Below are 14026 nucleotides of genomic sequence, written 5' to 3' on the forward strand. Positions count from 1 at the left end.
TCTGCTAGGCAGAGAGTGCAGCATTCATCACTTTTATCCAATCAAAACACTTGAGCAGAAGCAAGAACTACAATCCTGCAGCCTGTGGAACAAAAACCACATTCACAGAAAGACAAAATGAAAAGGCAGAGGGCTATGTAATAGATGAAGGAAGAAGATAAAACCCCAGAAAAACAATTAAATGAAGTGGAGATAGGCAACCTTCCAGAAAAAGAACTCAGAATAATGATAGTGAAGATGATCCAAGACCTCGGAAAAAGAATGGAGGCAAACAAAGATCGAGAAGATGCAAGAAATGTTTAACAAAGACCTAGAAAAATTAAAGAACAAATACCTAGAAGAATTAAAGTGCACACAGAACATTCTCCAGGATAGACCACATCTTGGGTCATGAATCAAGCCTCAGTAAATTTAAGAAAATTGAAATTATATCAAGCATCTTTTCTGAACCATGAAGCTATGAGATTAGAAATCAATTACAGGGAAAAAAAACTTAAAAAACACAAACACATGGAGAATAAACAACACATTACTAAATAACCAAGAGATCACTGAAGAAATCAAAGAGGAAACCAAAAAAAACCTAGAGACAAATGACAGTGAAAACATGACGATCCAAAACCTATGGGATGCAGCAAAAGCAGTTCTAAAAGGGAAGTTTATAGCAATTCAAGCCTACCTCAAGAAACAAGAAAAGTCTCAAATAAACAATCTAAACTTACACCTAAAGGAACTAGAGAAAGAAGAACAAACAAAACCCAAAGTTAGTAGAAGGAAAGAACATCAAGATCAGAGCAGAAATAAATGAAATAGAAACAAAGAAAACAATAGCAAAGATCAATAAAACTAAAAGCTGGTTCTTTGAGAAGATAAACAAAATTGATAAACCTTTAGCCAGACTCCTCAAGAAAAACAGGGAAAGGACTCAAATCAATAAAATTAGACATGAAAAAGGAGAAGTTACAATGGACACTGCAGAAATACAGAGCATCATAAGAGACTACTACAAGCAACTCTATGTCAATAAAATGGACAACCTGGAAGAAATGGACAAATTCTTAGAAAGGTATAAATTTCCAAGACTAAACCAGGAAGAAATAGAAAATATGAACAGACCAATCACAAGTAATGAAATGGAAACTGTGATTAAAAATCTTCCAACAGACAGAAGTCCAGGACCAGATGGCTTCACAGGTGAATTCTATCAAACATTTAGAGAAGAGCTAACACCCACCCTTCTCAAACTCTTCCACAAAATTGCAGAGGAAGGAACACTCCCAAACTCATTCTACAAGGCCACCATCACCCTGATACCAAAACCAGACAAAGATACTACTAAAAAAAAAATTACAGACCAATATCACTGATGAATATAGATGCAAAGGTCCTCAACAAAATACTAGCAAACAGAATCCAACAACACATTCAAAGGATCATACACCATGATCAAGTGGGATTTATCCCAGGGATGCAAGGATTCTTCAATATATGCAAATCAATCAATGTGATACACCATATTAACAAATTGAATAATAAAAACCATATGATCATCTCAATAGATGCAGAAAAAGCTCTTGACAAAATTCAACACCGATTTATGATAAAAACTCTCCAGAAAGTGGGCATAGAGGGAATCTACCTCAACATAATAAAGGCCATATAGGACAAACCCACAGCAAACATCATTCTCAATGGTGAAAAACTGAAAGCATTTTCTCTAAGATCAGGAATAAGACAAGTATGACCTCTCTCGCCACTCTTATTCAACATAGTTTTAGAAGTACTAACCACTGCAATCAGACAAGAAAAAGAAATAAAAGGAATACAAATTGGAAAAGAAGAAGTAAAGCTGTCATTGTTTGCAGATGACATGACAATATACATAGATAATCCTAAAAATGCCACCAGAAAACTACCAGGGCTAATCAATGAATTTGGTAAGGTTGCATGATACAAAATTAATGCACAGAAATCTCATGCATTCCTATACACTAACAATGAAAGATCAGAAAGAGAAATTAAGGAAACAGTCCCATTCACCATTGCAAAAAAAGAATAAAATACCTTGGAATAAACCTACCTAAGGAGGTAAAAGACCTGTACTCAGAAAACTATAAGACACTGACAAAAGAAATCAAAGATGACACAGATGGAGAGATACACCATGTTCTTGGATTGGAAGAATCAACATTGTGAAAATGACCATAGTACCCAAAGCAATCTACAGATTCTATGCAAGCCCTATCAAATTACCAATGGCAGTTTTTACAGAACTACAACAAAAAAATCTTAAAATTTGTATGGAGACACAAAAGATGCCAAATAGCCAAAGCAATCTTGAGGGGAAAAAATGGAGCTGGAGGAATCAGACTCCCTGACTTCAGACTATATTACAAAGCTACAGTAATCAAGACAATATGGTACTGGCACAAAAACAGAAATATAGATCAATGGAACAGGATAGAATGCCCAGAGGTAAACCCACGCACCTATGGTCAACTAATCTATGACAAAGGAGGCAAGGATACACAATGGAGAAAAGACAGTCTCTTCAATAAGTGGTGCTGGGAAAACTGGACAGCTACATGTAAAAGAATGAAATTAGAACACTCCCTAACACCATACACAAAAATAAACTCAAAATGGATTAAAGACCTAAATGTAAGACCGGACACTATAAAACTCTTAGAGGAAAACATAGGAAGATCACTCTCTGACATAAATCACAGCAAGATCTTTTTTAACCCACCTCCTAGAGTAATGGAAATAAAAACAAAAATAAGCAAATGGGACCTAATGAAACTTCAAAGCTTTTGCACAGCAAAGGAAACCATAAACAAGACAAAAAGACAACCCTCAGAATGGGAGAAAATATTTACAACTGAATCAACAGACAAAGGATTAATCTCCAAAATATATAAACAGCTCATGCAGCTCAATATTAAAAAAACAAACAATGCAATCCAAAAATGGGCAGAAGACCTAAATAGACATTTCTCCAAAGAAGACATACACATGGCCAACAGGCACAAGAAAAGCTGCTCAACATCACTAATTAGCAGAGAAATGCAAATCAAAACTACAGTGAGGTATCACCTCACACCAGTCAGAATGGGCATCATCAGAAAATCTACAAACGACAAATGCTGGAGAGGGTGTGGAGAAAAGGGAACCCTCTAGCACTGTTGGTGGGAATGTAACTTGATACAGCCACTATGGAGAACAGTATGGAGGTTCCTTAAATAACTAAAAATAGAATTACCATATGACCCAGGAATCCCACTACTGGGCTTATACCCAGAGAAAACCATAATTCAAAGAGATACATGCACCCCAGTGTTCACTGCAGCACTATTTACAATGGCCAGGTCATGGAAGCAACCTAAATGCCCATCGACAGATGAATGGATAAAGAAGATGTGGTACATATATACAATGGAATATTACTCAGCCATAAAAAGGAGCAAAATTGGGTTATTTGTAGAGACGTGGATGGACCTAGAGACTGTCATACAGAGTGAAGTAAGTCAGAAAGAGAAAAACAAATATCGTATATTAACGCATATATGTGGAATCTAGAAAAATGGTACAGATGAACCAGTTTACAAAGCAGAAACAGAGACACAGACATAGAGAACAAACGTATGGACACCAGAGGGGGACAGTGAGGAGTGGGGGGATGAACTGGGAGATTGGGATTGACATGTATACACTGATGTGTATAAAATAGATAACTAATAATAACCTGCTGTATAAAAAAATAATTTAAATTAAATTTAAAAATTCCAAAAAATTTTCAAAAAAAAAAGTTCATCCACATGAAGAAGTTCATCCACATGAAGAACTGTGCTCAAGGTTACATAGCCAATAGGTAGAAAATTCAAACCTAAGACTATTTGATTCTTAATTTGTGCTATGAACCACTATCCTGCCACATATGCAAATTGCATATCCTCAGCATTCAGTACAGTGCCTGCCACGTGGTAGGCTTTAACATTCAACAAACATTTGTTTTATTGTTGAAACAATAAAACAAGATAATATATGAAAGCCCTTGTAAATTATAAAACTCTGCATGAATACTATTATTTCCTTCCACCCTGACTCAGTTTTTGTTGATTTTTCTACCTCACCATCCTTATCCACTTCCCCAGTAAACATACATTTATCCATCTAGGTCCAAGTGAAATGTAATAATTTCTTTAACACTCCATATGAAAGCAGTAATCCCTCTTCTGTGCTCTCAGGGACTCTGTACTTACTTCTATTATAATAATTATATAACCCATTTGCATACAATTCTTCCCCCATCCACCCTAGATTATGAATTCTTCAAGAAAAGAAACCACATTTTATGTATCTTTGTATTGCTTGTGCCTAGGACAGTGTCAGGATATGAAAGATGCCAAATTCATATCTGCTGAATAAATGCAGAATCACTCTCAGACCCAGATAAGACGGTAGGTCCTTGCCTTGGAACTCATATTTTTTTCCCAGCTTTACTGAGATATAATTGACAAAAAACACTGTGTAACTTTAAGGTATACAATGTATACCAATAATTTTAGATAGCTAGATAGACAGACAGAAAGACAGATGAGAACATACAAGATCTAGTCTCTTAGCAAATGTCAAGTATATAATACAGTATTGTTAACTATAGTTACCATGCTGTACATTATTAGATCCCAGAACTTATTAATCTTATAACTAAAAGTTTGTACCTTTTGACCAACATCTCATTTCCCCCACCCACCAAGTCCTGGCAACCACCAATCTATTCTCTGTTTCTGTAAGTTCAACTTTTTAAGATTTAACATGTGAGGTCATAAAGTAGTTGCCTTTCTTTATCTGACTTATTTCACTTAGTATAATGCCCTCAAGTTTCATTCATGCTGTCACAAATGGCAGGATTTCCTTCTTTTTCATGGCCGAATAATATTCTGTTATATTTGCACCACATTATTTTTATCCATTCACTTGTTAATGGACACTTAGGCAGCTTCCATGTCTTGGCTATTGTGAATAATACTGCAATGAACATAGGCGTGCACATATTTCTTTCAAATAGTGGTTGAATTTCCTTCAGATATATATCCAAAAGTAGAATTCCTGGATTATATGGTAGTTCTACTCTTAATTTTTTGAGGAACCTCTATACTGTTTTCCATAATGTCTATACCAATTTATATTCCTACCAAGAATGCACAAGTGTTCCCTTTTCTCCACATCCTTGCCAGCCCTTATGTCTTGTCTTTTTGATAACAGCCATTCAAATAGGTGTAGTATCTCATTATGGCTTTGATTTGTATTTCCATGATGATTAGTGATGTTGAGCACTTTTTCACGTACCTGTTGGCCATTTTTATGTTTTCTTGGAAAAAATGTCTATTCAGGTCCTTTGTGCATTTAAAAATTTTTTTTTCTATTGGGTTGAGTGAGTTCATTATATATTTTGGATATGAACACTTATCGGTTACACGGTTTGCAAATATTTTCTCTCATTTCATACAATTCCCTTTCACTTTTTTGTGCAGAAGCTTTTTAGTCTGATGTAGTCTCACTAGATTTTTTTTGCTTTTGTTGCTTGTGCTTATGGTATCATATTCAAAAAATCATTATTAAGACTAATGTCAAGGAGGTTACCTCTGTGCTTTCTTCTAGGAGTTTTACAGTTTCAGGTCTTAAGTTCAAGTTTTTAATCCATTTTGCGTTGATTTTTGATAGTGTAAGATGGGGTCCAATTTAATTCTTTTGCATGCTGCTGTCCAGTTTTCCCAACATCATTTATTGACAAGACTATCCTTTCTCCATTGCATATTCTTGGCTCTCTCATCACAAATTAATTGATTTATTTCTGAACTCTTTATTCTGTCCCATCATATATGTATCTGTTTTTATGTCAATACCACACTGTTTTGATTACTATAGCTTTTTAATATAGTCTAAAATCAGGACGTGTGATGTCTCCAGCTTTGTGCTCCTTTCTCAACATTGTTTTGGCTATTCAGGGTCTTTTGTGGTTCTATATGGATTTTAGGATTGTTTGTCTATTTCTGCCATTGGAATTTTGATAGGGACTGCATCTGTGGACTGCTTTGGGTAGTATGGATATTTTTAACAATACTAACTCTTCCAACCCATGAGTATGAAATATCTTTCCATTTAATTGTGTCTTCTTCAATTTCTTTCAACAATGTCTTATAGTTTTCAGTGTAAAGATCTTTCACCTCCTTGGTTAAATTTACTCCTAAGTATTTTATTCTTTTTGATGTTATGGTAAATAGGATTGTTTTCTCAATTTCTGTTTTCAATAGTTCATTGTTAATATATGGAAATACAGATTTTTGTAAATTGATTTTGTATCCTGCAACTTTACTGAATTCATTTAGTTCTAACAGATTTTTGGTGGAGTCTAAGGGTTTTCTGTATATAATATCATGTCATCTGTAAATAGTCACACTTTTAATTCTTCCTTTCCAATTTAATGTTTTTATTTATTTTTCTTGACTAACTGCTCAGGCTAGGACTTCCTGTACTATGTTGAATAAAAGTGGCAAGAATAGGCGTTTTTGTCTTGTTCCTGATCCTAAAAGGAAAAGCTTTCAGCTTTTCACCATGGAGTATGATGTTAGCTATGGACTTGTCATATATGGTCTTTATTATGTCAAGGTATGTTCCCTCTATATCCACTTTGTTGAGAGTTTTTATCATGAATGGATGTTGAATTTTGTCAAGTGCTTTTTCTGCATCTACTGAGACAATCACATGATTTTTATCTTTCATTATGTTAATATGGTGTATCACACTGATTGATTTGTGGATTTGAACCATCCTTGCATCCCTAGAATAAATTCCACTTGATCCTGGAGTGTGGTCCTTTTAATGTATTGTTGGATTCAATTTGCTAATACTTTGTTGAAACTTTTGGCATCTACATTCATCAAGGATAGTAGCCTGTAATTTTCTTTTCTTGTAGTGTCCTTGTCTGGTTTTGATATCAGGATAATGCTGGCCTCGTAATAAGTTTGGAAGTGTTCCCTCCTCTTCTATTTTTTTGGAAGTTTGAGAAGGATCAGTGTTAATTTCTCTTTAAACGTTTGGTAGAATTCCCAGTGAAGCTGTCTGCTCCTCAACTGTTGTTGGGAGGTTTTTGATTACTAATTCAATCTCCCTACTTGCAATTGGTCTGTTCAGATTTTCTATTTCTCCATAATCCAGTCTTGATAGGTTGTATGTTTCTAGAAATTTATCCATTTTTCTTAGGTTGTCCAATTTGTTGGCATATAATTGTAAATGGTAGTCTCTTATAAACCTTTGTGTTTCTGTGGTGTCAGTTATAATGAGTCCTCTTTCACTTATAATATTATTTATTTGAGTTTTTTTCTTGGTTAATCTAGTGAAGGATTTTCAATTTTGTTTTATCTTTTCAAAAACCAATTCTTAGTTTTGCTGATCATTTCTATTTTTTCCCTATTCTTTATTTCTGCTCTAATCGTTATTTCCTTCCTTCTATTAATTTTGAGCTTAGTTTGCTCTTCTTTTTCCAGTTCCTTCAGGTGGAAGGTTCGGTTGTTTATTTGAGATCTTTTCTCTTTATAGCTATAAACTTTCCTCTTAGAAATGCTTTTGCCATATCCCATAATATCACAAGATTTTTTTAAATTTCCCTTTTGATTTCTTCTTTGGTCCACTGCTTGTTCAGGAGTGTGTTGTTTAAATTCCATGTATTTGTGAATTTTCCAATTTTCTTCCTATTATTGATTTCTAGTTTCACACTATTGTGTTTGGAAAAGATGCTTGATATAATTTCAATCTTCTTGATTTGTTAAGATTTGTTTTGTGGCCTAACATATGATCTATCCTGGAGAATGTTCTGTTTGTTCTTGAAGAGAATGTGTTTTCTGCTGCTGTTGGATAAAATGTTCTGTATATGTGTGTATAGATTCATTTGGTCTATAGTATTACTCAAAAGTGCTGTTTCCTTATTGATTTTCTTTCTGTATGATCTATCCATTGTTGAGAGGGGGGTATTAAAGTCTCCTACTTTTACTGTATTGTTTATTTCTCCCTTCAGTTCTATTAATATCTGCTTTATATTTAGATGCTCCGATGTTGGATATTTACAATCGTTATGTCATCTTCATGAATTGATCCTTTTATCATATATAGTGACTTCTTTGTCTATTGTGACCCTTCTTTTTTAACTTAGTTTATTTTTTCTGATACAAGGATAGGTATCCCTGCTCTCTTTTTGTGAGCATTTGCGTGGAATATCTTTTTCCATCCCTCCACTTCCAGCCTATGTGTGTCCTTAAAGTTAAAGTGAGTCTCTTACAGGCATCATTTCCCTTTTAAGACAGTGTGGTATTGGCAAAAGAATAGACAAATAGGTCAATGGCACAGAACAGAGAGCCCAGAAATAGACCCTCACAAATACACTTAACTGATCTTTGACAAAGGAGCAAAGGCAATATAATGAGGCAAAGATAGTCTTTTCAACAAATGGTATAGGAACAACTGAATATCTGTGTGAAAAAAAAAGGAATACGGACACAGACCTTATACCCCTTACAAAAGTTAACTCAAAATGTATCATAAAGCTAAATGTAAAACACAAAACTACAAAATTCCTAGAAGATAACACAAAAGAAAATATAGGTGACTTTGGGTACAGCAATGACTTTTTGATATAATATCAAAGGTATGATCTATGAAAAAAATAATTATAAGCTGAATTTCATTAAAATTAAAAACATCTCTCCAAAAGACAATGTCATGAGAATGAGAATTCAAGCCACAGACTAGGAGGAATTATTTGCAAAAGACACATCTGATAAAGTACTATTATCCAAAATATACAAAGAACCCGTAAAACTCAAGAATAAGAAAACAAATAGCCCAATTAAAAAATGGGCCCAAGACCTGAACAGACACTTCACCAAAGATGATATACAGATGGCTAGTAAGCATATGAAAAGATGCTCCTCATCATGTCATCAGGGAAATGCAATTTAAAATAACGAGATAACACACACTCCTATTACAATGGCCAAAATTCAAAATGCCGACAGCATCAAATGCTGACAAAGATGTGGAGCAACAGGAACTCTCATTCATTGCTGATGGATTGCAAAGTGGTACATTTTGGAGGAAGGTTTGATAGTTTCTTAGAAAAGTGAACATCCTCTTACCATACAATCCAGCAAATGTACTCCTCAATATTTACCCAAAGGAGTTGAAAATTTATGCCCACACAAAACCTGCACATGGATGCTTATAGTAGCTTTATTTGTAACTGCCAAATCTTGGAAGAAACCAAGATATCCTTCAGTAGGTGCATGGATAAATAAACTGTAGTACATCCAGATTTTAGAATATTATTCAGCACTAAAAAGAAATGAATTATCAAGCCATGAAAAGGAATTTGAGCAATCTTAAATGCATAATACTAAGGGGAAAAAGTCAGTCTGAACAGGCTACATACTGTATGATTACAGCTATATGATATTCTGAAAATACTGGGTTGGCCAAAAAGTGCCTTTGGTTTTTAAGTAAAAATAAAAGATACATTTTTTCATTTTCACCAAGAAGTTTATTGAACAATGTATTCACCCTTTTGTTCCACTACCTTCTGTCATTTTTCAGGCAACTTCATAATTCCATCTTCCCAAGACTTTTTACCTTTTTGAGCAAAGAACTCTTCCAGGTGCCTTTTACAGCTTCCAGGGAATTGAAATTTTTTCCATTAAGAGAATTTTATAAAGACCAAAATAAATGGAAATCCGAAGGTGCAGTGTCTGGTGAATGTGGCAGGTGAATCAGAAGTTCCCAGCCAAGCTGTAATAGTTTTTGCCTTGTCATCAAAGAAACCTGAGGTCTTGTGTTATCCTGATGGAAGATTATGCGTTTTCTGTTGACTAATTCTGGATGCTTTTCATCGAGTGCTGCTTTCAGTTGGTCTAACTGGGAGCAGTACTTGTTGGAATTAATCGTTTGGTTTTCCAGAAGGAGCTCATAATAGAGGACTCCTTTCCAATCCCACCACATATACAACATCACCTTCTTTGGATGAAGACTGGCCTTTGGTGTGGTTGGTGGTGGTTCATTTTGCTTGCCCCACAATCTCTTCCATTCCACATTAGTGTACAGTATCCACTTTTCATCACCCCTCACAATTTGTTTTCAAAATGGAACGTTTTCATTACGTTTAAGTAGAGAATCGCATGCGTAAATACGGTCAAGAAGATTTTCTTCGCTTAACTTATGTGGAACCCAAACGTCAAAGCGATTCACATAACCAAGCTGGTGCAAATGATTTTCAGCGCTCGATTTGGATATTTTGAGTATGTCGGCTATCTCCCGTGTGGTATAATGTTGATTGTTCTCAATTAATGTCTCGATTTCATTGCTATCAACTTCAACTGGTCTACCTGACCGTGGAGCATCATCCAGAAAGAAATCTCCAGCACAAATCTCTGCAGACCACTTTTGACATGTTCGATCAGTCACAGCACCTTCTCTATATACTGCACAAATTTTTTTTTGCATTTCGGTTGTGTATTTAACCTTTCTTGAAATAATAATGCATAAGATGCCAAAAATATTGGTTTTTTCCTTCCATCTTCAATATTAAAATGGCTACACAAAAATTCACCAATTTTGATAAGTCTTTTTTTAAATGCACGCTGATATGACAGCTGTCACATACAATCTAACAAACTTATTTTGAATGAAGTTAAAGACAACTAAGTGCTACTAGAGCCATCTTATACAAAAACCAAACGAACCTTTTGGCCAACCCAATAGCAAAACAATGGAGCCAGTAACAAGATCAGTGGTTGCCACAGGCTGGGGGAAGGGAGAGATGAATACACAGAGCACAGAACATTTTTAGGTCAATAAAACGTAGTATGATACTACGTTTGTAGATACATGTCATTATACATTTGTCAAAACCTATAATAATGTACAACACTGAGACTGAAGCCTAATGTAAAATATAGATTATGATATGTCAATGTAGGTTTATGAGTTGTAACAAATGTATCACTGTGGTACAGGATATTGACAGTGGAGGAAGCAGTCCATGTGTAGGGGCAGGGAGTAAATGGGAACTTTCTGTACTTCCTGCTTAATTTTGCTATGAACCTAAAACTACTCCCAAAAATAGTCTATTAAAAACACATAGCTCTTAACCATCTTTTAATACTACGACCCAGATCAAAAACAGTTGTTTCCACTTTGGATAAGAAGGTAAAACCACTGCTTGATTATTTCTAAAACCTAGCTTCCAAAATCATCTTAACTGGGAATTTAAGGCTCACAATGAGGATCAAAGAACTTACTTTTCAATTTTCTTCCTTTGTTCTTTTTGCCTCTGTTGTTCTTTCACTTGTTCTCTTTCAATATCCATGAAAAGTCGTCTATATCTCAGGTACTGCTTTTGACGCTAAAGAAAAGAAGTTAAAATTGTTAAGATTCCGTTCTCAGAGGACTTTCCAAGAAAGGAAAATCCTTGTGCCATAGACAAGAAAACTATATGACACAAAAGTCACAGGGAATTAAGTCCTTAATTTCCTTCTATTTATGGTGACTCAGGATAATATCACATATAGCAAGAGATTTATATTTTCAAGCACATAGCTATTAGATGTAACAGACAAATCAGAGAAAGAAGTACTAATTTAGTTTGCACTTAGCATGGTCAGTTGTCAATAGCCCTTGAGGAAATGATTATATTTAATATGATAAGATACATACTATATTTACTCTGTGTTCCCAAGTAGTAAGTACCACAGAAGCAGAACCAAAGAAAGAATATAAGAGGTATTTTATAACAGAACGTCACTTTAACTTTCCAAAATTAAAACCACACTACAAAAGCACACTCTAAGCCTAGCCTAATATGGTGGGAGGAGGGAGGGAAGACTGAGGAATATCAGAGCATCATACTTTTAAAGGGAACAAGTATAATAAAAGCAAATGCTGGGGCTTCCCTGGTGGCACAGTGGTTAAGAATCTGCCTGCCAATGCAGGGTACATGGGTTCGAGCCTTGGTCCGGGAAGATCCCACATGCCGCGGAGCAATGAAGCCTGTGCGCCACAACTGCTGAGCCTGCGCTCTAGAGCCCGTGAGCCACAACTACTGAGCCCACGTGCCACAACTACTGAAGCCCACGTGCCTAGAGCCCGTGCTCCGCAACAAGAGAAGCCACCACAATGAGAAACCCGCGCACCACAAGGAAGAGTAGCCCCTGCTCGCTACAGCTAGAGGAAGCCCGCGTGCAGCAATAAAAACCCAACGAAGCCAAAAATAAATAAATAAATAATTTTTAAAAAAAAAAAAAAAGCAAATGCTACTACCCTGTGCGTGATCTGTTCATACTTCCAAATTTATATATTCTTTTTAAGGGCACAAGCTACTCAAAAAGCACTAGTATACACACAGACATGTTTTTGTCCTTAGAGTAGCTTGTGTCTTTTTGGTAAAAATTATTAAAACTATAATAACAGTTCTCAATATTGAAATACATCACAATCATCTGTGGTGTTTTTTTAAAACACAGATGCCCCAAACCTACCTAAGATACTGATTCAGTATATCCGCTTTGGGTCCAGGCATTTGTATTTGGAAAAAAGCTCCATGTCTGATTCTGGTGCATGGCCAGTGTTAAAAACTGTTCATTTAAACTAACTTTAGATTGAAAAGGAAAAAAAGGAAGTCACAAATTAAAACTCTTCCTTACATTAGCTATTATGGCAAATATACACTAACTGAAGAAACTCACTAGGATCACCTCTCTGATTTCACATCAAGGTACCCTAAATCCTAGAAGCTTAGAAGAGAAGTTCAACATATTAAAACGAGTCAAGCAACTTTTGTGCCTTTATCTATGGAATTTGTAGTACTAGCTCTTAATGTGTTAGGACACAACAAATTGTTTCCAATCTCACATATACTATTATAGTAGAAACACTGATGTCCAAAAGCCATTATCACTACATACCTCTTTCTTGTCTTCCTCTTGACTTACTCCTGACTGAAGTGCCAGTGGAGTTTGGAATTCAGTGTTCAATCCTGATTGATATTCACCACCAACCTGTTAGAAAGTCCAGTCACACAAAGAGACAAAATTGCCAAAAGTTAGCCCTACGTATGTTTTTGATAATTTCATCTACTGATTCCTTTCTCCTGCAATCTTGAGCTCAACTGGATAAAAACAATTTTTTAAACAAATATAAAAGAACAAAGCTTTAAGAAAGAATAAAAGAAAGAAATTAATCAAACAAAAACAATAAAGAAAAGAAAATATCCAGGTCAAAAACATGGATGGGGACCTCCCTGGTGGTGCAGTGGTTAAGAATCCGCCTGCCAATGCAGGGGACATACATGGGTTCGAGACCTGGTCCGGGAAGATCCCACATGCCATGGAGCAACTAAGCCCATGTGCCACAACTACTGAGCCTGTGCTCTAGAGCCCGCAAGCCACAACTACTGAGCCCACACACCACAACTACTGAAGCCTGCACCTACAGCCCATGCTCCGCAATAAGAGAAGCTTCCTCAATGAGAAGCCTGCACACTGCAATGAAGAGTAGCTCCCGCTCGCCGCAACTAGCGAAAGCCAGCACACAGCAACAAAGACCCAACACAGCCAAAAAAAAAAAGAGAATGAACTAATGACAGATCAAAATTGTTCAGAATGAAAGTCCTTCTAAATTGATCACTTGAAATCACTCTATCATGAGTGTGTGCTTGGGACTGAATCCAGGATATAAAACTAGATCCCTTAACATCTCAAATCTGTAATCATTTTCAATTTATACATATTCTTGAAAGGTGTGAGTTTAGAGAATAAAAGCTTGAAAATACTACAGCCATCAACTGACATGGCAGGGAAGAAACTGGGGCTTATTTCCCCCCTAATTATTAGAAAAGCCTGTTGACATAACTTAGTACACTTACTTGGACATTATATGGCTCAAATTATGATCTCTAACTTTTAGAAATAAAAGTTTTAAA

General features: G+C 35.6%; 1 protein-coding gene across 1 annotated transcript in view; it reads right to left on the reverse strand.

Moving 5' to 3' along the window:
* The window catches only part of CCDC15 (coiled-coil domain containing 15), a 61495-nt gene that overhangs the window by 20093 nt on the left and 27376 nt on the right, over window positions 1-14026 (reverse strand). Inside the window, exons 12-13 of the mRNA XM_082845453.1 lie at window positions 13011-13103; window positions 11349-11452 (exon numbers count right to left, since the gene is read on the reverse strand). Coding sequence (XP_082701579.1) covers window positions 11349-11452; window positions 13011-13103 — 197 coding nt within the window. The remainder of the gene's footprint in view (window positions 1-11348; window positions 11453-13010; window positions 13104-14026) is intronic.

This window comes from Leucopleurus acutus (genome assembly GCF_964270905.1).
Source record: "Leucopleurus acutus genome assembly, chromosome: 8".
In the NCBI taxonomy this organism is placed as follows: domain Eukaryota; kingdom Metazoa; phylum Chordata; class Mammalia; order Artiodactyla; family Delphinidae; genus Leucopleurus; species Leucopleurus acutus.